General features: G+C 38.6%; 1 protein-coding gene and 1 long non-coding RNA gene across 2 annotated transcripts in view; one reads left to right on the top strand and one right to left on the bottom strand.

Moving 5' to 3' along the window:
• Positions 1-3,343: 3,343 nt before the first annotated feature.
• On the bottom strand, positions 3,344-8,915 carry dlx6a (distal-less homeobox 6a). The gene is made up of 3 exons (XM_043689907.1): positions 7,923-8,915; positions 6,904-7,097; positions 3,344-3,996 (listed from the first exon to the last, which is right to left on the bottom strand). The coding sequence occupies exons 1-3, from the start codon at positions 8,212-8,214 to the stop codon at positions 3,748-3,750; spliced, it is 735 nt and encodes a 244-aa protein (XP_043545842.1). The 5' UTR covers positions 8,215-8,915; the 3' UTR covers positions 3,344-3,747.
• A 71-nt stretch (positions 8,916-8,986) lies between these two features.
• Positions 8,987-23,607, top strand: part of LOC122549825 — a 71,875-nt gene continuing 57,254 nt past the window's right edge. The window contains exon 1 of the long non-coding RNA XR_006311673.1: positions 8,987-9,672. This is a non-coding gene — a long non-coding RNA (uncharacterized LOC122549825). The remainder of the gene's footprint in view (positions 9,673-23,607) is intronic.

Here is a 23,607-nt window from a genome sequence, read left to right as displayed (position 1 = left end):
GAGGTCCCTACATTGCACGCTTAGCACAAAGATTAAGAATTTTTCTACCTGCTGTATTTTTAATTTTGGCGCGAATGCGTTCGCCATGGAAATCATGAGCTGGAAGGAATCGACTAAAGATACATATTGTTTTTCATTGTTGAGCTGGAGGAACTGAAACATCTGCTGCAATGAAAGAAAATATCCTACATGGTTTATCGCAAAACATACATGTGCTAGGCTGAAAGTGACATTACACATAGGTTTGGGAAAGGCAGGGGCATGATCGTCCAACATGTTATATTAGCATGCAAATTCATGCAATGCTTAAAATACGTCATTTAAAATTTTACTTCTCAATACAAAACCAAGTTTACTTTACTTACATGTTATTGCATGTATTGTATCTTACCAGCCACATGAAAGCTGCTGTGATTTCACAAGGGAGAAGACAAATTGTCATCTACTATTTTATTCACGAATAATGAATTTTATCGATTATAGTGGAGAACCCTGTAAACAGGACTTTTCTGTTTTCACTGTGTACATTTGTTTACCACCAGCTCGATATGCTTACCGTCTTATTTTGTTTACCACCAGTTCGATATGCTTACCGTCTTATTCTGTGGCAACAGATTCTATACTAACATTATAAGATCTCCAAGTACCCCAAGTGAATTTAGAATAAATTATAATCTACTTTGCATTTCTACTCATAACGTTGATTGATACATAGTCATGGAGTCATACAGCACGGAAATAAACCTTTTGGTCCAACTCACCACGCTGACCAGACATCCCGATCTGATCTAGGCCCAATTGCCAGTATTTTGCTCACATCCCTCCAAACCCTTCCTATTCACACAACCTTCGCGTGCCTTTTAAATGTTGTAATTGTACCAGCCTCAACCATTTCCTCTGGCAGGTCGTTCCATACAAGCAGCACCCTCTTTGTTTCCCACTTACTGTTGCCTCGCAGAATCACATGGATGTTACGGCGCAGAGGGAGGCTATTCAACCCATCTTGCCTGCATTAGTTCTTCACGAAGGCAGCATTACCTAATGCCAATGTCCTCATACCCTTGCAGATTAAAAGGGAGTAAAGACCACCTATCACTTTATGAGAATCGCTAGAGTGCTCACATCACCTAAAAAGGCAAATTGTTAAATATATTGCTTAAATTGTACCTCAAATGGAAATAGTTAATGAGTTACTGACATAGATAAGAGGCAGCTGAAAAATATGTTGCTGGAAAAGCGCAGCAGGTCAGGCAGCATCCAAGGAGCAGGCGAATCGACGTTTCGGGCATAAACCCTTCTTCAGGAATGTTCCTAAAGAAGGGCTTATGCCCGAAACGTCGATTCTCCTGCTCCTTGGATGCTGCCTGACCTGCTGCGCTTTTCCAGCAACATATTTTTCAGCTCTGATCGCCAACATTTGCAGTCCTCACTTTCTCCATAGATAAGAGGCATTCTATCTCGTGGCAAAAAAAAACTTGCAATGACAGATTATTAGTAAGAAAATAGCTGGACTTGTTATTCAGCACAATAACAAATAGTCTTCCAAAAGATACGGGAGTGAGCTACTGATCAAGCAATAATCTCCGCTCTACGTCTTTAATGTAATGTTGAATGATTTAACACGCAGGTGGAAATATTTTCCTCAAATGTGTTAAAATGCAAAATAGTCGAGAGTGTGGTGCTGGAAAAGCACAGCAGGTCAGGCAGCAACCGAGGAGCAGGAGCGAGGGCTTATGCCCGAAACTCTCTTGCTCCTCCGATGCTGTCTGACCTGCTGTGCTTTTCCAGCACTACACTCTCGACCCTGATCTACAGCATCTGCAGTCCTCACTTTTAACGTGTTTGATAATTACAAGAATTCCAAATTAGACGCAATGTGTTAAAACTCGTATTTGGGTTTATTATTAGCAGAACAAGGTTGAGGTTTTAAATTTTTTTGGTACAAAGTGTATTAATATCGGTTCTACAGTTAATTCTGGATTCATCATGGTTACTTCTGTAAATTCTTAATCAAATTGATAATCTACTTCTGTTTGACGCATTCCACACATTTCAAGTTGTCTTTCAGCAATTCGATTCAGGCTTGCAATGAGACATGCATTAAAGTCATTCTAAACACCAGTGATGTGGCACTTGATTTAAATTATACAGGGGCTGTACATTTTGCAATCTTTCCTAAGAAGTATACGCAGACTGCTGTGTGGAAATCACTGTTTGAAGTTTAATTTTTTGCTTTGCAGTTGCGGACTTCATTTTGCTAAGCTTGGCACTTTTACTGGATGGGATTTAAGAAACTCCTTTAATTAGTTTATGAATAACTCAAAGTCCTATTCTTTCTCTTTTGTTTTACTCTTCTTCCTGAATTTAAATAAAGATAGCTGTTTAGTATTAAAAGTGGAAGAAAATTACATGTAATTACCTTTGACTGTAAAAACGCTGTAATCAGCGGGCTACAATAAAAATTACCCTAATTATAGTCGCTTTTATGATGGTCTAAGCCTTTTTCGTGAATAATACCGTAAATTGTACCAAATATCAGCTTTAAATTGGAAGGGACTGCAGCTGGAGGGTTTTGTTTAGTATTGATCGTGTTGGATTTTACATTAGATTTTCACAGCTCGAGAAAAGCAGTCAATATTGCCAGTGAAGTGGTGAGTCTATTAAATGAGATCAGAACTATGGCTGATAATAGAGCTCTGTAATTTACTTCCTTGGTTGTTCACTAGAACCAAAGAATGTTGGTAAGTAATGATGGTTTTTGTACGTACTGTTATTTATTGTGATTTTGAAATGGTGTGCATAACCTTTTTTTGTGATCAGTGGATTAATGTTAGTAGCTCTCAATTAGATGTGTACTGATTCATAGTAATAACTTTGCATTACATGTCGCAATTTTTAATGTTAACTTGTTCCTAGCTTATTCGATATAATCAATTTGCGTTTTATGTTTTGAGAACAAAGAAAATCTGCAGATTTGATTGCGTGAATTCATAACGTTATCTCGAGGCTTGTATTTACTCATTGCTGCCTCTGTTGTATAAGATTTTACGATTGTTCCAGTGGTCTTATTTTATACTAGATTATTTGCATATAAAACCATGGCAAGAAAATGCCAAACATACCTTTGAAATCATTTCTTTGGATTTTGGAAAAATTGGCATAGGAACACTTTCGATATTAACTTAGTACATGAGAGACGGAATCTGACATTCCCACCACTCTCACACACACCCATTCGAAAGAAAAATGCTAGCTTTACGGAGCGAGACCGATAGTTAGCAACTATTGTATCACTGAAGCGAAATTCTTTGAAGTAAGTGTAACTACAAGACACGTACGTTTGTGATTTTATGATTTATTACTCAGTATGAAAGAGACTTAAAACATATAAACTATGTACAACTGAAAATTAAACAATATATACATACAAGTTGTAATTTTATAAGCTTCCAGTGCGTCTCAGCATCACGAAACCATGCTGCTTTAAAATCAGCATCAAATCTCCCATTTTGCATTCGTATTTGTGGTCATTGGATATGCAGTGGCGACTCTTGTAATGTCTACAGTCACTGACCAGTTCTCCTTTTCCGCCTACTACCAGTTTGTTTTAACATAGCACTTAGCAACTGAAAATCGTTGCTAGATCTCCCATCCGAAATGGTCGCGGGGCACCTGGGCATTGCCAAACAACGGGCTCCCTCTTACCCCATTGTGTTCTGTCCAAAGTGAGTTACTGGCCTTGGACTGTCACATCATTTGCCTTTGCACTGTCTCCTGGTGGGTCGTGGAGTACCAGGGGGAATAACCAGCCATATAATTGTTCGGAGCCATGTTAACACCTTTGGCCGAAGCTGAGATGTCCCACACTGGTGGCATAGCCGGAGAACGAGGGGAGAGAGCAGCCGAACCTGGCACAGAATCATTCTCAAGTGGATTCCCGCCCTGCTTCATCAATTTCTTGAACTTTGAGCGTTTGTTCTGGAACCAGATCTTCACCTACAATAACAATAAAAAAACAGAAATTTATGGACTTTAAACGATGGTCAATTTCTTTGACTTGAGGTCACTAACATAGTCGGCATAGCTGACATTGAAAATATTGCAATGTGGTGGTGGATGGTAATCAGAAACGGAATTTTTAGGAAGTCTGTAAAAGCGTGGAAGTAGTATTCTAGAAAAGAAATTTGCATGCACTCTTTAGTTGTTTTGATTTCAATGTGGCCGAGGCATATTAAAAAACACTTCCATGGGCTAAAATGTCTTTACTACTTCTCACTGATTAGGAAATTCTATCCTGATCTGCCAAGTCATGATGTAGCAATAAAGATTTTAAACCTTGCGCTTGTTTTCCCCACAGACTGGTAAGTGCATAAAAATACACGAAAATAATCCAATCATTGGCATTTGAAGTTTCCACAATGCGTGGAGACATACTTTCCCCCTAGTTTCCGTTATAATTAGGAAGAGAATATTCTGATACTCAGATATTACATGTCATACAAGTTTCAAAATATTCACTTGCTTGAATATGTTAGAGTAAGTAAACTGAGTTTTTTGGTGTCTGCGCTTTCGGACTGATCAGGAAAACGAGAATATTCAAACCCCCTGAAATTTAATTAACGTTCAGACTAAAGGAATGGAAAGGCTCAGTTTCTGAATTTCAAAATTGAAAATCTCCTGAATTGGATATGAAAAAATCAGCAAAACAATAATGAACGCATATAATATGTGATATAGTACCGTAGAATTTTACTGTAGACTTAACTTCCAAACGTGTTAATTATCCTGATAATTCGAGACAACAGTCAACAATAGTATACTTAAATAATATTTTCAACATTGCGATGGTTTTTAAAATGATTATATAGATACTGCTTCTCAATCGTGTTTATACGTTTCCTATTTTATAAATATGATCGCTTTATAGAAATATGCCTTGATCATTTTATTGATCGCATGGAGTTCTTCATTTCCCTCATTTACAAACCAAAGTTAAGCAACACATCATAAATTATTTTCTTGTCTCATCTCTTCCCACGCCATTCCAACCCCCACACTGCCACCCACGCCCAAAAAAAGGCGAAGATTGCTGGTGGTGAGGTAAAACAGGGTTTGACAAGTCGTTCAAAACAGACACCGGTAATCAAAGGTGTTGCATGAATTTGGATTATAAACTCTATGCGCAAATATAGAACGCCTCTAATCATTTATTAAATCAAACCGATATAACGACATTGTTTTCATATGTGCTCTTCCTTGGCAAGGTAAAAGAAAACCAAGGTAAAAATATTGAAAGAAAGGACAGTCACAATAAATCAGACGCGGGGTAGAATAACTATTGTTGAATTTTCATACCGTTTTGTACAATAATACCTGAAAATATCTCAGAAAGACCGACATCCTTAAACAAAAATCATAGACCTTTTTTTGCAATTTTGAAATTAAATTGGTCAACTCGTTTTATGACAATATGTCTATGTTCTTGGCTCTCAATAGATAATCCTTATGTGTTACTTTGTCTTGATTTTGAAAGCATTCGTCGATCCATCGTCACAGACACTTTTAGGTGAGGACTGCTTTTGAAGCGAACATGAATTATGTGGAACAAGAATATTTTAATTGGCTCCCATCGAAAAGTAATCTTGTAACTGATATGGGTGAAGCATTGCTTAAAGCTGTTATAGAGAGGGCGAAAGACTGGCCCAGAGTCAGTTAAGTCCTTAACAAACGGACAGCTCTATTCAGTTTCAGACCTCCCATTGTTCTGTATCACATCAGTGATGGGATTTGGGCCGAAAATGAATCAAGCCAGCAAATATTGACGTAATTATTTATTTGCAGCAGGTTTATCCAAAGCTGTTTATCCAAATTTTAAACACATTTTACATATTTGACCGCCAAGCCTTGCTAAGTTCATGTCTTCCGACCACTACCAGGCAAATTAAAAATTGCGCATCAAACCTAATGATCCCAAAGTGTTCAATGAGTGTGCTTGAAGCTTTTACATATGTGGGACCTTTCTTTTACTACACTCGTATTTCAAAGTGAATAGCTCTGAACTAAGTTCCGGAGAGGGATACAATAGATCTGGACCAAAACGTATGGTGCTTTTGTTAAAAAGAAGCATGTGTCTATTGTTAATAGCCCAAATTAGGAGAATCATCGAACTTCATAACAAGATTATCGTTAGCATGCCCAAACAGATTCTGAATAACTTGAGATTTATAACCTTAAGAAAATAAATACTTTAACGTGCTGTAAGCTGCTACTCAATTGCAAACAGATTGTACATGTGGCCAACTTCTGCTGAACAGATTTATTTTATTGTGGTTTCGCTGAGGTTACCCCCAAAAGATCCAATTTTCTTGCAGTTCTCCGTTTTAAATATAGGGTTAAAATTGTCCTGAAACAAACATCTATTAGTCCGATAATTGTACTCCAAATGTCAGTCATCCACAAGGATTAGGGTTGAAACTGTGTTATGTCTAATTATTCTCTCACAAAAAGTACCATGCTAAAGAAAAACAAAATAAAATGGTCATATTCATCACAGAATTAAGGCCACGCGGGACTCAGTTGCATTCTTGAGCGCCTCGGTTTTGATATAAACTGCAGCGCCAAATGAAAAAGAAGTCTCAAATTGAAAGGAAAAAATTGATTGCAACTTGAAGAATGAGATCAGACTGAGCATTTTATATTTCTGCACCATGTTTACCCAGCCTTTACAAACCACGTAACGTAATATATAGACCCTCGAGAATTTCAAAGTCGTCGTTACGCGCAATTTGACTTAAACAGTCACTAAATATAACTTGAAAAGCGAGCAGGTCACAAGAAGAGCGAACGCCAAAAGCTGATGTTCTTCCAGCTACCTGGTAAATCACTCTTTCCTGGGCACAGTACCTGTGTCTGTGTGAGCCCCAGCGACGCGGCCAGCTCAGCTCTCTCTGGTAAAGCCAGGTATTGAGTCTGCTGGAAACGATGATTTAACGCTTGCAGCTGCAGACTGGAATAAATAGTGCGAGGCTTGCGGATCTTTTTCCCTTTCCCATTAAAGCGGATCTCCCCATTTTCAATCACTGTTGTCTTTTGTTGTTCTGGAAAACAAACATATGGTAAACCATGTCGACATTTACTACGGCCCACTTCACAGCACTGTTCTAAACCAATTCAAATACTCATTCCCCTGGAAGTTTTTTTCCCCTCTGTCTCGGAGATATTAAAGAGATATGTTTCTTAGTATTACAAACTCCTAAATAATCTGACCTGGTGAAAATAATCAACAACGTTCTATTATCTCTCGCCCTTGGCAAGTTACAATGAGAAACATGCTGAGCACAACTGGCGACTTTGAAATAAGCATTTTAATAGTAAGATGTATTAGTTAATGAAACGTCAGTTGCTTGCAAATGTCTGTACATGGCACCACGTAATTGCCAGAGTCAACAGGGGTACACTGTTGTGGGGACAAGAAGTTATGTTGCATCAAATGAACAGTCAGGAATCGAAGTTCCGATTACTTATTGACCTAATGCTTGCCTCATTATCTCGCTGGTCACTTCTACTTCTTTGTCAAAAAAGTTACCAAATATATTCTCTTCAGATATCTGTGCTGACAGATATCCTTACTGAAATATCCCAGACAAAAGGATCAAAGAGACAGCAGACTCGGCGAGTTTACATTATTAATAAGCACTTTCCATAGAGTTAAATTCAGAAGCAAAACAGAAATCGGTTACCGAACAGAAAAGAACAGGGGAAAGAAAGAGAAAATATGACATAAAACATTTGAAGTATATTTCTTACACGGCTTAAGTAATCTGCCGTGTGAACTGTTCAGAATATCGCTGTTGATTGCATCAGGAAGGCAAATGGAAAGGCCGATTGTGAATTACTCTGGGTCGGACCGAAGGAAGACTCACCTGTCTCGTCTAAACGTGTCTGGCTGCCAGTGGTGTTGCTGTGGTAGGACGGCAGGTAGGGACTATGATGAGAGTGACTCATGTAGGGATAAGGTAAAGATCTGTTGTAAGTGTTGGCGGCCGGATACGAGCTGTCGTGCTGGTGTGAGTGTCCTCCTGAGTGCAGGCAATGCACCGGGTAGTGACCGTGAGACATGACCGGAGAGCTCTGCTGGGATTGCTGGCCAAACTCCATGAAAGCAGATTTAGAGTCCGGGGCTTCCAAACCGTCAGCTATCGTAGTCATGGTCATTATAAAACTTCAACTGGGGGGAGCAAAACTCTTAAAGGCGAAATACTTGTCTTTTTCATGAAGAGGGTAATTCTTCCGAGCAGAAAGCGCGGGCGTGTTAACTCCTTTTTGTCAGTAAAAGGTTATTTTGTGCGTCCAAGTTGAATGGAGCAAGGATGGAGTTGAAGCAGTCTTTTAGTGGATTCTGCTAAAGTTAAGGCTCTGCTTTCAGACTTGATGCAGATGCTGGAGTGTGCTACAAGTCGAATGGTTTGTCTCCAAAGGGCAGCAGCTCCTGATTGGTCATCTCTTTGCTTCGTCATCCTTCTGCTACTTGGACTGGATTGAGTGGATCCAGTGAGCAGTGGGTTAACCCGGCTCACTTCAAACCAGGCCAAGCAGCCCTTTGCAACAACGCTCATAATTGCTCTCCTTTCTCTTCACAAAGATGCAAAGGAATGATAATCCTCAAAAGGCACTCTTATTTCGATAGTACAGGGCTGTAGAGTAGGTTGAAAACCTGGTGCCATAAGACTGATGTTTTAAACAGTTTAATTCTTAATAAAACCAAACGGCAAAAAGGAACTTACAAATAACAATATAACTAGTCAGATGCATACATTTAGCTTGCGCATGCGGAATATCACAAGGACCTGATCGATGAAAATGTTAATTTCATCCGCGGGAAAATGAAGACGGTTAACTCGTCATAAAAGCGAATAAAGAGACGAAGAAATCAGTTCCAGGTCTTCCTTCCAATAAGGAGTCCCCCAGAGCTGTCAGTTAACTCATCCTGTTTGATTGAAATCACAAAGCGTTCTACTGCTTGAAAGATATACACATTATGAATGTGGTTGGCGATTTGGCAAATTTGAGTTAATGCACAAAGTGCTGATTTAAAGTATATGCATGCGCCTTACTAAGTGGGTTAGATTTAAATTATGAATGACTTCATTGTGTTATCAATATAATTAAATAGGCAACCATGTGTTATATTTATTTTTGGATGATGTATGTAGAGATAATTATGGTCCTACTTAGAAATACATAAAACTTATCGTGATTATTTTCAAATTGCTGCAATGAATTTCCCCACAATTGTCTTGTAATGATTATGACCGCATTTGGAATAAAATAGTGGATATAGCATAAATTATCCTCTAATTATACGCTACTGTCGCATCAATTATCCTCTTATCAAAGTGGTTGTCTAACTGCAGCGTTTAGTTTCAATGCTTATCTCACTATAAAAAGAACTTTATAACTATTATTTACACGGCCCTTTAAATCTCAACTCACGGACGGTACTATTCTTTGCGTCCCACCATCAGCCGAGAGCGGAGATTCTGGGAAGATGTCCTTATGGATGAAATAAGTGAAGTCTGTATTGCAACAGTAAATGTTTTATATTACTACATTCAGGTGACACAAAAATCAGATGGATTCTGAAGCAGTATATGCATCCACCTGACAGAAAAGGTAAGGCCGATTTATATATTACTGGGGAGGAAAAATTAAACCTATCAAAGCAATATTGATTTTAGAGTGTCTCCCCTAACTGGAAGGACAAATTAATCAAACAATAGTCCACTGGTAAATGCAAGTGACCACAATCTGTTCAAACAATGCCTTAATAGTGTGAAAGGTCTGGCCGTGATATTTTGTTGCATGTATTCAGCTTGTCGATTGATCAGAATACAGTTTAGGGTTATTTTTTGGAACAATTTTAATGAGCGAGTGATTTTAACACATTTTGTCTATCTGGGATCCTTTAAGGTTTCTATTATGCGTTTTGGGGTTTTTTTTTGCATTTTCGGAAAAGCACCATTGTCTTTGAATAGATTTGCTGCCTTCTGCTTCTTTTTATTTCTGCTTTTCCAATAGCACCCGATAAGGAAATCTGACCACACAGACAACTCGAATTCGACTTCTAGACTGCTTGTATTTTTCAGTCAGTTGAGGGGATCCTTTTCAATTCTGTAGGTTACTTATCAGTTTCAGATCAGTTTCGCAAAGAGAAGGAAACGTTGATATGTGCCCAGACTTTCAGCGAGCCTGTGTTAATGCGATAGCGACTGAAATAGTCCAGAAAAAGCGTGGTCGGGGAGGAACAAAGCAAAGCTGCAAATCAAAATAATGTAATGTTTTTCTATTATATTCCCGCATACCTCAGGAAGGTAAAAAAAAACCTGTTAAAACATGTTGTAAGGTGGAGAGCAGCAGACGTCCAGATAAACCTAGCAATGATATGCGTTCCGTTATTCTGCTCAGCAAAACCTAGCAAAACAGGTCATTTGATAAATTGAGTAAAATCTGACCAAACTACAGACACAACATTTAAACGAAACAATATCCTGAACATTCTTAACTGGACAGCGTTATATTATCATATTATTATGAATAATATTTTAAAAGGTTTATTTAAAAATAAAATGGTACATTTTTGCATTCAGTCATTAAATACCGTTGCATTGAAGGAGTAAGTGATTGTTCAGATTGATTTCAATCATGGGACCACACCTTGGATTGTAAGACAGAGCCTTACAATAATGTGACCATTATTCCTGCACTCCATTATCGACAGCGATTTGTTCTTTCTGGTTTTTATTAAAGCTAGATATTGTTCGAAGGAGAATTTGTTGTATGGTGCTACTTATATTATATTTGTGACGATGGATGGAATTGGAGTAGCTCAGCACAGAGCGCGGCTGCATTTTGAAATCTGTCTGTTTGTTTCTCTGGCAGGTGTATTGACTAACCGCATCCCAACTAAACTGACTATTTAAAAAAAACCTACACACGGTTCAATCTGACGATGGATAAGACATGAAATGTTACCCTTAATGAATGTTACAATGAAGAGTTGCAATTTACTTACCCATATTCCTTCATAATTCTATGAGTATGAATATGTACCCAAGCAACATGTGCCGCTTTCACAGGTATTCAGCCATGTGTGTCTGTGGATAGGTGCGTGGCACATTTGTGCTTGGAAAGCTGCATGTAAACATTAGATACAGCACATCAGCGAATCTTTAATCTGTTTGTTAGGGCTGTTATAGCTAAACGACCATTCGTAAATCCCAAATTAAACCGCGTTATCCCTCTGGACCTTAATTGATCTGGCAGGATTTAATTTCGCGTAAGCGCACCTCTAAAAAAACAAATAGGCATCACGGGCAGCATCGTAATATGTGCGGCCTTTTATACCTGGGAACCTAGGAAAAAGTGAGGACTGCAGATGCTGGAGATCAGAGCTTAAAAATGGTGTTGCTGGAAAAGCGCAGCAGGTCAGGCAGCATCAAAGGAGCAGGAGACTCGACGTTCCTGAAGAAGGGCTTATGCCCGAAACGTCGATCCTCTACCTGGGGACCTACTCGATTTGATTGGAACTGGGTTGTGTTGGTGCTGGTAGACATTGTGAAGTATTATTATTGCTCCACTGCCACCATATTCCGTTTAACTCAGTTTGAAAGCAAAACAAGCAAATTGAAATGAAAATGAGATTAATGATCTCTCGACACTATACAAACCATTATATTCTTTATCGAAATGAAGGAAACGTATTCTTTTTAACGCACGCGCCTCAAAGAAGAATGTGGTTTGAACTCTTTAGCCTCTGGATCTAAATTAAATAGATGCAAATTTCATTTTTCAGAGGGAACATCTTCCAAACTGCACTGGATTGGTTTAAACCGTGCAGAATAGGGTTGTCCACAAACCCCAGAAGTAAAAGAAAATGGTTGCAACTGGCGGAGTGAGTAGATTGCTTTAAAACTGCACTGGGGACTTGTTTTTTTGGAAAGAAAACAAATCCGCAGATAAGCTGACTAGGAACCTGAAGGGAATCTTTCATCACTTCATTGATACAATATCGAGACAACAAACTGGACAACGGGCCTGAACACGAACCACTTGAGTATAATCTGTTTATGGACAGATGGTTAATCTGTGGAGAGAGAAATATATACCAATTGCTTACCAACACTACCAAATAAATGTTTCAGGCGGTTTTGTGGCCGAACTACTACGTTTAACTGAAATAGTTATACAATATAAGCATTTTTAGAAGACAGTTCATTAACGCAGTTAGGACTGCACTTAGCCATCTCAAAATTATTTACATTTTGTCGTGACTAGTTAACTGACAGCACCAGCAATCATACTACTTTGGTTGATGCTTAAGGCATTGCGGAGAGAGCGCAGGATTTTCTATTTTGCTAATTACACTTGGATCGCTTCTTGGGTGTTGCAGACATGTAGGAGTCAATGGTTTCCGTACCGATAGTGTCGGAGAAATTGCAACTAAAATGTTACATGAGGATTCTGAAACAGCACCAAGATCAATTCGATTTGACATCAGGAGATTCAACATACGCTCTGCCGTCTGCTGTACCATATTCATAAATAAACTACCCACACCTCTATACAATTTAATCCATAATGTAAACACATTGTAGTCATCATCAGAAGAGTATATTAGCACCTTTGTTAGCATTGTCTTTATTCCTGCTACAATGTGTCAAAACACCATTCTCTAAGTGCAATTCTTGCTTTTCTTAATCGAATAATTCTAAATGTACAAAAGTAGGTCTTGTTTATGGTTTAACACAAATAAGATGGAAATTAAAACGGTCGTTTTCTTTTAATATAAAGCAAGGCTAACATATTTAAAAGCATGGCCATCGAATATAAACGGGCGATTTGCAAATACCATCCTTTCCAGTGAACTTGCTTCAGAATTTATTCATTGGGGAGAATTACATTTGGCAGCACAATAACAATTGCAGGATTACGAATTGCGGATGCTAAGCTATTCAGACAAAACAAACAAATAACAAAAATTGAACTTTTCCGCACATAGACGAAGATCCACCGGCCAAATTAAGTAACGCTTCTGTATACCAATAATTAAAGCGCAATTGTAAAACAATCATTTACAGGAAGCACGTTGCCATATCAAAATAGGTTAGTTATTTGAAACAATAATTTTCATAGTTTTGGGCTGTTCAATATTTCACATGGAACGCGGGAGTCGCACGATTCGGTTATTATTTGAACCATTTTGAATACTGTAAAAGATTACAACTCTCGGGTTTCAGTGGATGATTTATTTGGGCTATTTGCTACATTTTTGAGGTTTGGAGCGAAGTTTAGCGGTCACAAACTTCAAATGATCTCTTTCAGTGTCAGCGGATAACGATTTTGACTATTTGCAAAATATCGAGGAATCCAAAGACAGAGCTCGCAAACAGTGATCTCTCCCCCTAGCCTCTCACCGACACTGATTACCACTGCCGAGGTAGTGACAAAACAAGCGCAACATCTACTGTGAAAGCTACGGAATGGTCCAATATATTCCTGCGAATTGATGAACCTTACTAACTGTGCCAAATTATTCCTCTTTGATGGTGGAATTTAATCTGAGAAAGTTAATGTATTCAATTGCATTGCAAAGAAACGTTTCGCGGCGTGTCTCTGTGTGCTTGATGAGGTCCAAACAAAAGACAATGCAGGATTCCTGATAAAGAACTTCAGATCAGTCCAAGCAAAAACTACTGAACGGATCAGAACTAACATATAATTCTCCACCTTCTGGATTTGCACAGGATATTTCATTAGGAAGTGCTTCAAATATACTGTCCCCTCAGAACTGAACATTTATTTGGTTTAATTTTTCAGTAACCGCAAAAGTCTTCCAGATTTATGCTGTTTATCTATTCTCATTTAAAGTACGCTGCTTACAATAGAGAATACCAAGGATGAGATTGTAGCATTTTAGAAGTATGCTTTTGTGGTTTGTTTGTCAACAACTGGCCCACTGATACCTCATTTTCAATGCTTGTCTTGTTCTGTTAATTTCAGGTGAATTCAAACAATTTATAAACCGTCCAGCATCGACCACAGATGCGTGTCTATTTGTGCATGAGTTTAAAACGCTACTGTTTGCAAATTGTTGTGTTGGAATAAAAGGAAATAAAGCCCACACAAAGACAAGAGACCCACTTACAATTCAGAACACCCAGACTATCATTTTCCATTCGTTTTAAAAATAGAGGTTTAACAAAAATATGCAAAATTAAATGCGCGGCTGCAACTTCATGACTATTTCTGCTCTTTGCACATCAGTCCAATGTTTGTCGTGTTTCAATTTGAAGTGCAGAATGTGCAAAGCCTTATCTCTCCCTATCCTGATTAATTGACTTGGCTTTAGAGACGCTCTAATTGTAGGAAATTATGACCATGCCTACTCTGTTTTGTCAGTGTAATTACCTTAGGTTTTATTTTTAGAATTTCCAACTACCTTCGAAAATAAAACGAGAATGCCTCTAAACATTCCGAGCACATTCGTAATTACATACCCCCTGTTCTTAACTCCAATTGTATTTTTCTGTCATTTATTAGCGTGGATTTCAGCTCCAAGGGAAACGGCTAGCAAGGCATTTTGTCAATAAAATGACACTAGTTGTAATGGCAATGAGCCTATTCTAGTTACAGTGCAAAACACACACACACCGACACTCGTACTTTCAAATTCACACACACTCAAATATACTCATATTTTGCACGTATGTACATACATGCAAACACCAGGCATACATGGGAAGTGTATGTGAGTGACAGTAAGGGCAATAATCATGGAGTCCTTTGGTAGGAGCATTTTTTTTTCCTTTTTCACATCAGAATGTACCGTTCAATGCCATTTATCCCTGATGATAGAAAATTGCTCTGTTGCCAGGACACTGCTGAAATAGAGGGCATAACGCCACATTTCCATTTGTAGCTTCAAAGCTATTCAAATTAATTTACCAAATGAAGACCCTGTGGAAAACAGAGTGATAGAAAGTGTTGTGCTGTTTTAGCTTCTTTCCAATATTGTATTTTGTACTTATTTATGCATATTTTATTATCTCATTGCCAATATCTGAAACACAACCAACTTTTCACAACCCCATTGAATATTTGAGAGCATTTTGTGGTTGGAACATGTCCTTTCCTGACTACATACTGCTTAGACAAAACTACAAATAAACTGTCAAGATCATGACATTCCTTCTAACACCAGTGGGACCAGCAAGTCCAAATGTTAACATTGCAATCTTATCAATAACAAAGAACTGTGATTTCTGTTTAACTTTACTAGACACAGATCTTTCCAGAATACATTGAATGCTGCAGTCTGTCAGAGTGGGTTGGGTGGAGTTCAGCTTTCTTAGCTATTTCATCTGAAATTCCCCACAAAATTAAACTAACTAATAGTTGTTGCATTTTTTTGTGTGCAAATACATTGCAGAGCAAATTTACTTAATGTTTTGAAGAGTTTATGGAATATATATTTGTGTGATTGCATGATATCATTTCTAATAACATAACAATCCACCAACATGTATCCAAACACAAATTGGAGGAGTTGAGTGCTAATGGTGTTAGTTAGAATTGTCTTATTTATACACCATCAGAATACACTTTTTTACCTAGCTCCCAATGTACTGAAAAACATTGACACTATTTTGCTGATGAAAAATCTTAATGGAATCAATGTAATTTATCTAAGAGCAAAGAGACGTTGGACGTGAATTGCTTCAAAATTACAATAACCAACATGATAGTTGGTCTGAAAGAAAATCACTTGTAGAGACAATCCTAACAATTCACATAAATCTGAATCAAATAATCAGCATTTCTGTAAAATTGAGCTGTCATTTATCCAGACGCCCACTGCATGTGATTCTATGTTATCCTCCCGATTATATTACAAACCAAGCTGATATTATTACTGGCTAATTCAGATCTCAGACTGAAATCCGGCTTGATAGACAATACGTTTTTGATGTTAACCAGGTAGACTGACTGAAACCATAAACACACCATATTGCCGATTTAGTTTTTAACAATAGAACAGAAGTTTATTTCTCAAAAGAAATAAAGATAATTAAAGCAAACCACACCATGGGCGGCACGGTGACACAGTGATTAGCACTGTTGCCTCATAGCACCAGAGACCCAGGTTCAATTCCCGCCTTAGGCGACTCTCTGTGTGGAATTTGCATATTCTCCCCCGTGCCTGTGTGGGTTTTCTCCGGGTGCTCCAGTTTCCTCCTACAATCCAAAAATGTGCAGGTTAGGTGAATTGGCCATGCTAAATTATCTGTAGTGTTAGGTGAAGGGGTAAATATAAGGGAATGGGTCTGGGTGGGTGGCGGGTGGGTGTGGATTTGTTGGGCCGAAGGGCCTGTTTCCACACTGTAAGTAATCTAACCTAAACCAATGACAGACATCCCGCATTTAAAAATTTTGATATGCAGAGTAAGAATTCATTGATTTAATGCTGTCACATGTACCGAGATACAGTGAAAATGTTGATTTGTATGTTATGCAGGCAGATTGTACAAAGTGCATCAGGGTAGCAGAACAGAGTGCAGAATTCAATGTTACAGCCACAGAGAAGGTGCAGAGAGAGACAAATCAGAGTTAACATTTGAGAGGTCTGTTCAAATGTCTGATAGCAGGGAAGAAGCTGGTCTTGAATTTGTTTGTACATGTATTCAAACTTTTATATCATCTGCCTGACAGGAAAGTGTGGAATACGATATAACCAGTGCGGGAGGGGCTTTTGATTATGTTGGTTGCTATCGCAAGGCAGAAAGAAGTATAGATGTGATCAATGGATGGAAGGCTGGTTTGTGTGATGAACTGGGCTGTGTTCAGGATTCTCTGTAATATCTTGTGGTCTTGGGAAGAACGGTTGCCATACAAAGCTGGGATGCATCCAGAAAGGATGCTTTCTATGGTGCATCTATAAAAACTGTAAGAGTCCATGTGGATATGCTGAATTTCCTTAGCATTGCGAGGAATTAGAGATGTTGCTGTGCTTCTTGACCATCATGTTGATGTGGCTGGACCAGGACAGATTGATGGTGATCATCACTCCAAGGAACCTGATGCTTTCCACCATCACGATCATGAATGCAGATAGGGGATGTTCCACTTGCTGAAGTCAATGACCAGCTCCTTTGTTTTGCTGATGTCGATGGAGAGATGGTTGTATTTATTGCATGCTGTGAAGCATTCAATCTCCTTTCTGTATGGAGTTTTATCGTTGTTGAGATCTGAGCCTCAAAGGTGGTGTCATCAGCAAACTTGCAAATGGAGTTGGGGCAGAATTTGGCCACACAGTCGTGAGTGTGTAAGGAGTATAGTAAGGGGCTGAGTATGTAGCCTTGTGGGCATGGGGTGTTGAAGATAAAGGTGGAATAGATGCAGTCACCTATTCTTACTGATTACGGTCTATGCATCAGGAAATCGAGGATTCAGTTATTGAGGGGGGAGCCGAAACCTAGGCCTTAGAGCTTAAAGATGAGTTTGTTTGAAAATATGATGCTGAAGGCAGAACTGCAGTCAATATGTAGGAGCCTGATGGAGGCATCCTTGCTATCCAGATGTTCCAGGGATGAGTGTAGGACCATCTGCTGTGGACCTCTTGCATCGGTAGGTGAATTGCAAAGGATCAAGGCAATCTCGAAGTGTTTCATGATTATGGAGGTCAAAGTCACCAGGTAGTAGTCATCAAAGCACATTGCATAATTTGTCTTTGGCTCTGGAATGATGGTTGTCTTCTTGAAGCAGGTGGGAACTTCAGATCATAATAAGGAAAGGTGAAGATATCTGAGAATACTCCCACCAGCTGGTTTGCACTGGGTCTGAATGCACAGCCGGGGACTCCATGTGGATGGCCATTTTCCATGAGTTCACCCTCAAGAAGGCCAATCTCAATTAAAAAATTTAATCCCAAGAACATTCCTTTACAAATTCAAAAAAGCGCATATTTACAATACCCACATAAAAACAATTCTCCTTCTCTATCATTTCGCTTTAACTGGGACTTCAATGCCAGTCTGGAGAATTTGATAGTGCCTTCCTAGAGCCTTCATGCACCTGGGTTTATACTTTTTCAGTTTCAAATAACAGCTTCGGGGATTAACCCAAACACTTCTAGTCTGGAACTATTAGTAAACTACTTATGCTGAGGTTTTTTTTAACAAATAAAAACTAACATCTCCCTTTTGTAGGTACAAGTGCTTACACATCCATCTTTAGCCAAGACTTCTGCAGAACTGTCCTAAATTGAAACCAAAGTTGAAAGCATTCAGTCCAACTTATGGGTGTTTCCCCCAAACTTAAAACAAAAATGTCCAGAATCTCCCAACAGTACACTAAACCAGTGCACACTTTGTTCAGTTGTAAAAACTCTACCATAGAAAACAAATCAAACAGCATTCATTCGTGGATGCTAAATTTCTCAGAAATAAATCATCATGGTTATGGAAATACTTACAAATTAATCATTGAATCTTTCAGACACTTAGAAAATCCTGTATGCCACTGATCCAAAACTCAAATATCCTAACTCAAAAATAAATATTAAAATATATATAAATCATGAACTCCACATTACAATTATTCAAGGTATTATATTTAGTGCATGACACTAAGAATATTTTTAAAATAGCTTATCATGCACTAACTACAGGGGTGGATAACAATGCAAAGAATTTGGAAATAGAATCATAAAGTCATGGAGATGTACAACACAGAAGCAGACCCTTTGGTCCAACTTGTCCATGCTGACCAGATATTCTAAATTAATCTAGTCCCATTTGCCAACATTTGGCCCATATCAATCTAAATTCTTCCTATTTATATACCCATTCAGATGCCTTTTAAATGTTGTAATTGCACCAGCCTCCACCACTTCCTCTGGTAGTTCATTCCATATACGCACCATCCTTTGTGTGAAAGAGTTGCCCCTTAGGTCCCGCATAAATCTTTCTCCTCTCGCCCTAAAGCTATGCCCTGTAGTATTGGACTCCCCCATCTGAGGGAAAAGTCCTTGCCCCTCATGATTTTATAAAGCTCTATAAATTCATCCCTCAGCCTCTGACGCTCCAGGGAAAACAGCCCCAGCCTATTCAGCCTCTCCCTATAGCTTAAACCCTCCAACCCTGGCAACATTCTTGTAAGTATTTTCTGAACCCTTTCGAGTTTCACAACATCCTTCCTATATCACGGAGACCAGAGTTGCACACAGTATTCCGAAAGTGGCCTAACCAATATCCTGTACAACTGCAACATGACCTCCCAACTCCTGTACTCAATGCACTGACCAATAAAGAAAAGCATACTATATGCCTTCTTCGCTGTCCTATCCATATGCAACTCCACTTTCAAAGAACTATGAACCTATACTCTAAGGTCTCATTTGTTCAGCAACACCATCCACGACCTTACTATTAAATGTAGAAGTCCTACTCTGAGTTGCCTTTCCAAAATGCAGCACCTCACATTTATCTAAATTAAACTCCATCTGCCACTTCTCAGTGTATTGGCCCATCTGATCAAGATCCCGTTGTACTTTGAGGTAACCTTCTTCGCTGCCCAGTACACCTCCAATTTTGGTGTTACCTGTAAACTTACTAACCATACCTCCTATGTTCACATCCAAATCATTTATGTAAATGATGAAAAGTAGTGGATCCAGCACTGATCTTTGTGGCACACCACTGGTCACAGGCCTTCAGTCTAAAAAGCAACCCTCAATCACTATCCTCTGTCTTCTATCTTCAAGCCAGTTCTGCAGCCAAATGGCTAGTTCTCCCTGTGTTCCATGTGATCTAACTTGGTAACCAGTCTCCCATGAGGAACCTTGTGGAGTGCCTTACTAAAGTCCATTTGGATCATGTTCACCACTCTGCCCTCATTAATTCTCTTTGTTACTTCTTTAAAAAACTCAAGCAAGTTAGTGAAACATGATTTATCATGTACAAAGTCATGGTAACTATTCCTAATCAGTCCTCGCCTTTCCAAATACATGTAAATCCTGTCCCTCAGGATTCCTTCCAATGATCTGCCAACTACTGATGTCAGGAATTTTAGTTCTATAGTTCCCTGGCTTTAAATAGTGGCATTAAGTTAGCCAATCTTCAGCCTTCTGGAATCTCACCTGTAGCTATTGATGATACAAATATCTCAGCAATGGGCTCAGCAATTACTTCCCTAGCTTCCCACAGAGTTCTACCGTACACCTGATCAAGTCCTGAGGATTTATCCACCTTTATGCATTTTAAGCCACCCAGCACCTTGTCCTTTGTAATATAGACATTTTAAAAGATGTTTGATATCTTCCATACCCTTCTCCACTGTAAACACTGATGCAACATACTCATTTAGTATCTCCCCCATCTCCCATGGTTCCACATCTATGTGAACATGTTGTATTTTTTTCTGGAATCCTGATGTATTATGAAATGTGATATCTATCAAAACCTGAAGGTCAAACGAAGAGCTCAATCTCAACTAATTACTTTTTGAAGTGTTGTGAAGTGTTTTAAAGTTGTTTTACTGGCAGCTCAATAACCAATGTTAGGTGGAATGAACAACAATGAGACTACTGGATAAGTGCTTTGGTCATGTAGGTTGATGGATAATATTGACCACTGCATTGGGTAAACTTTTCTGCACTTCCATGAATAGCAACAAGGGATCTTGTGTACTTATCTGAACAGAACTAAATGCCTTAGCTTTCTTTATATTATTCTTTCAAGAAATGTGGGAGTCGCGGCACTGGTTGCCCAAACCCATTGCTCTTGAACTGGGGGATGCATTACTAGGCCACTTCAAATTAAACCACATTAAATTGGATTTGGAGAGCAAACCAGCTGGATTGATAATAGCAGAAGTCCTTCTTTTAAGGATGAACCTGATCAGGCTTAATGACAGTCAATGATGGCTTCATGGCACTTGAGAAGGCTTTTTGTTCCAGATTTTATTAATTGAATTTAATTTCCACCAGCTGTCATATACCTTGTGTATTGAGAACATTAGCCTTCTGCCTTTGGCTTATGAATCCAATGACATTGCCACTACTGTACGATCTACCCCTGTCTCATCTCCAACACTCCCTGAAGTGTCAACCTACTTTACAAGGTTACTTCCTGCATTACCTTCTGACTCAAAGACAGAGCCATATTGCTAACATGAAATACTTTAGAATTTAATATTTCAGTATTGTGCCTTTGTTGAGATTTCTGTATTGTACTGAAACACTATTGCGCCATTGGAATTGTCATTTTTGCATGAGATATTAAACCAGAGCCCTGCTTGCTTTTTCAGGTGGTTTCATAGTATGATCTTACAAAATAGAGTGAGGCTATCACCAGTATCTAACAGATTATTTGTTTTATTATCACATTTCTGTTTACGGGTATTGTGTGCAAATTGGCTACCATGGTTCCTACGCTGCAATATTGACTATACTTCAAATGTACTGCGCTGGCTGCAATGGACCTTGGACGTCCTGAAGTCATGAAAGCTATTACTTGAATGCAAGCTTATTTTTCTTTAGTTTCAACAAAATGTGGGTTGAGTGTTTTGATTTTGGATGAAGTACGGGTGCAAGTGCTAATGATAGAGATTGAAAACAATTTTATCATAAAACTACAGGAAATTCAATGCATAAATTAATTTTTATTTGCACTCCACGTATTTACATAATTAAATTTATTTTGAAGAAGATCAATCAGGTTTTTCTTAATACGGCATTATTTTTACTTCTGGTAAGGTAAACCAGGATATATAATTCAAGATTGCATTCAGGTCTAAAAGTATTGGGCATCCCTGTCTTTCATGCTAGTCACGCTTTTATAAGTAGGTTATGGATGTCATGGTTTAATGAGAACAGGCAATCTATTGTGCTGTGTTTGATTGGTGTCAATCTTTCTATCCCTCACTGTATAACAGCTTTGACACGTTAGTACTAAAGTGACCTGTTGATGAGAGTGGTGCAATATGAATACCAACTAAGGTTAATGTATATATGGATACAGACACAGCTCTCTCAGTGTTGCCATTGCTCTGAATTACTTATTCATGTGAGAGTACAGCAAACTGAACTGCAGTAATCTCACGTACCTGAACACCACTGATGCCTGTCAGGAAGGGAGAAAAGGTCAGAAAACACTTATTTTGTTATTGGATTCACATTTATTTTTGTTTAACTACTATTTTACTAATGCAAAAAAAGTATTTGCTGCATATTTTTATGTACCAGTAAATACACATTTTAAAAATAATTCAGCCTGGCTGTCTCCATTCCAAGTACATTAGCTTATTTAGTTCTTTTGTTGCATACGTATAATCAGGAAGAAAAACAGAATGCATACATAATATGCTCACAAATATCTTTTTGGTCGTACATCTGGTGTCCACGGTTTTGATACAAGTAGCACTTTCATCCTAATACTGACCAGATTCTGCAAACTAACAAACATCAAAATGATGATCCTTTAAGTAATTTAGCTATTCAACTTGGTTATGCATGTGGTTTAATGCAATTGTTAACTATTGCTAACATCCTCATAACAACAGAAAAAAAATTTACTATGAATATCCAGAGACAGTGAAGAAATTCCTAAAACATCTGGGAGGGTAAGGGATACTGTTGAGACTAATTAAATGTTAGCAATGAACGTGCTTGATTAGGTATGAGTCATGTTGCAGCAATTATGGTTTGACGGTATGTTAATAAGTTCATAGTATCTTTAATAAGAATTTGGCTATCTTCGGTGTGGATTGAATCAGTGTCTAATTGTATTTTTATATAATCAGCTGTCAGATATTGTTTATAAATTCTCTGACCCGAGGAAGCCTAGGTGTACCGATTATAGTATTCAAATTTGTAAAGTATTGATTTGATACCTCAGATCATTTTTCTTTTGAAGGTACATAATTTGTGACATTTTTAATTGCTAAAATCATGACAATCGCAGCCTGAGAGATAATGAATGACAAGTTCAACTTTGATAATTAGATCTGTTAATGAGAAAGAAAATTTATTAAATAAAACTAGCCTTTGTAGAAAATCCTAACTTAACAATAAGAGTCGATTTACTACATTCTCTAACTTTGTATCTTCGGTAAATGATGTAATTATGCTCTCTAATGCAAGCCTAGACCAGCAATGTGTAGCATAGTGATTGAGCAGTGAGAGAACAAGTGAACAACCCTGAAATGTGCACTGACCTTTACACCGCTGAAGCCAGACGCCAACTCGAGGACACCGCTTCCTACCACCCCCCTCGACCATGACCCCACCCCCCATCACCAAACCATCATCTCCCAGACCATACAGAACCTCATCACCTCAGGAGATCTCCCACCCACAGCTTCCAACTTCATAGTCCGGGAACCCCGCACTGCCCGGTTCTACCTCCTTCCCAAGATCCACAAGCCTGACCACCCTGGCTGACCCATTGTCTCAGCATGCTCCTGCCCCACTGAACTCATCTCTACCTACCTCGACACTGTCCTATCCCCCCTAGTCCAGGAACTCCCCACATACATTCGAGACACCACCCA

The sequence above is a fragment of the Chiloscyllium plagiosum genome, chromosome 5 (genome assembly GCF_004010195.1).
Source record: "Chiloscyllium plagiosum isolate BGI_BamShark_2017 chromosome 5, ASM401019v2, whole genome shotgun sequence".
NCBI classification, from domain to species: domain Eukaryota; kingdom Metazoa; phylum Chordata; class Chondrichthyes; order Orectolobiformes; family Hemiscylliidae; genus Chiloscyllium; species Chiloscyllium plagiosum.
Note: the sequence above shows the minus strand (reverse complement) of the source record. Positions and strands in the feature narration are given on the sequence as shown.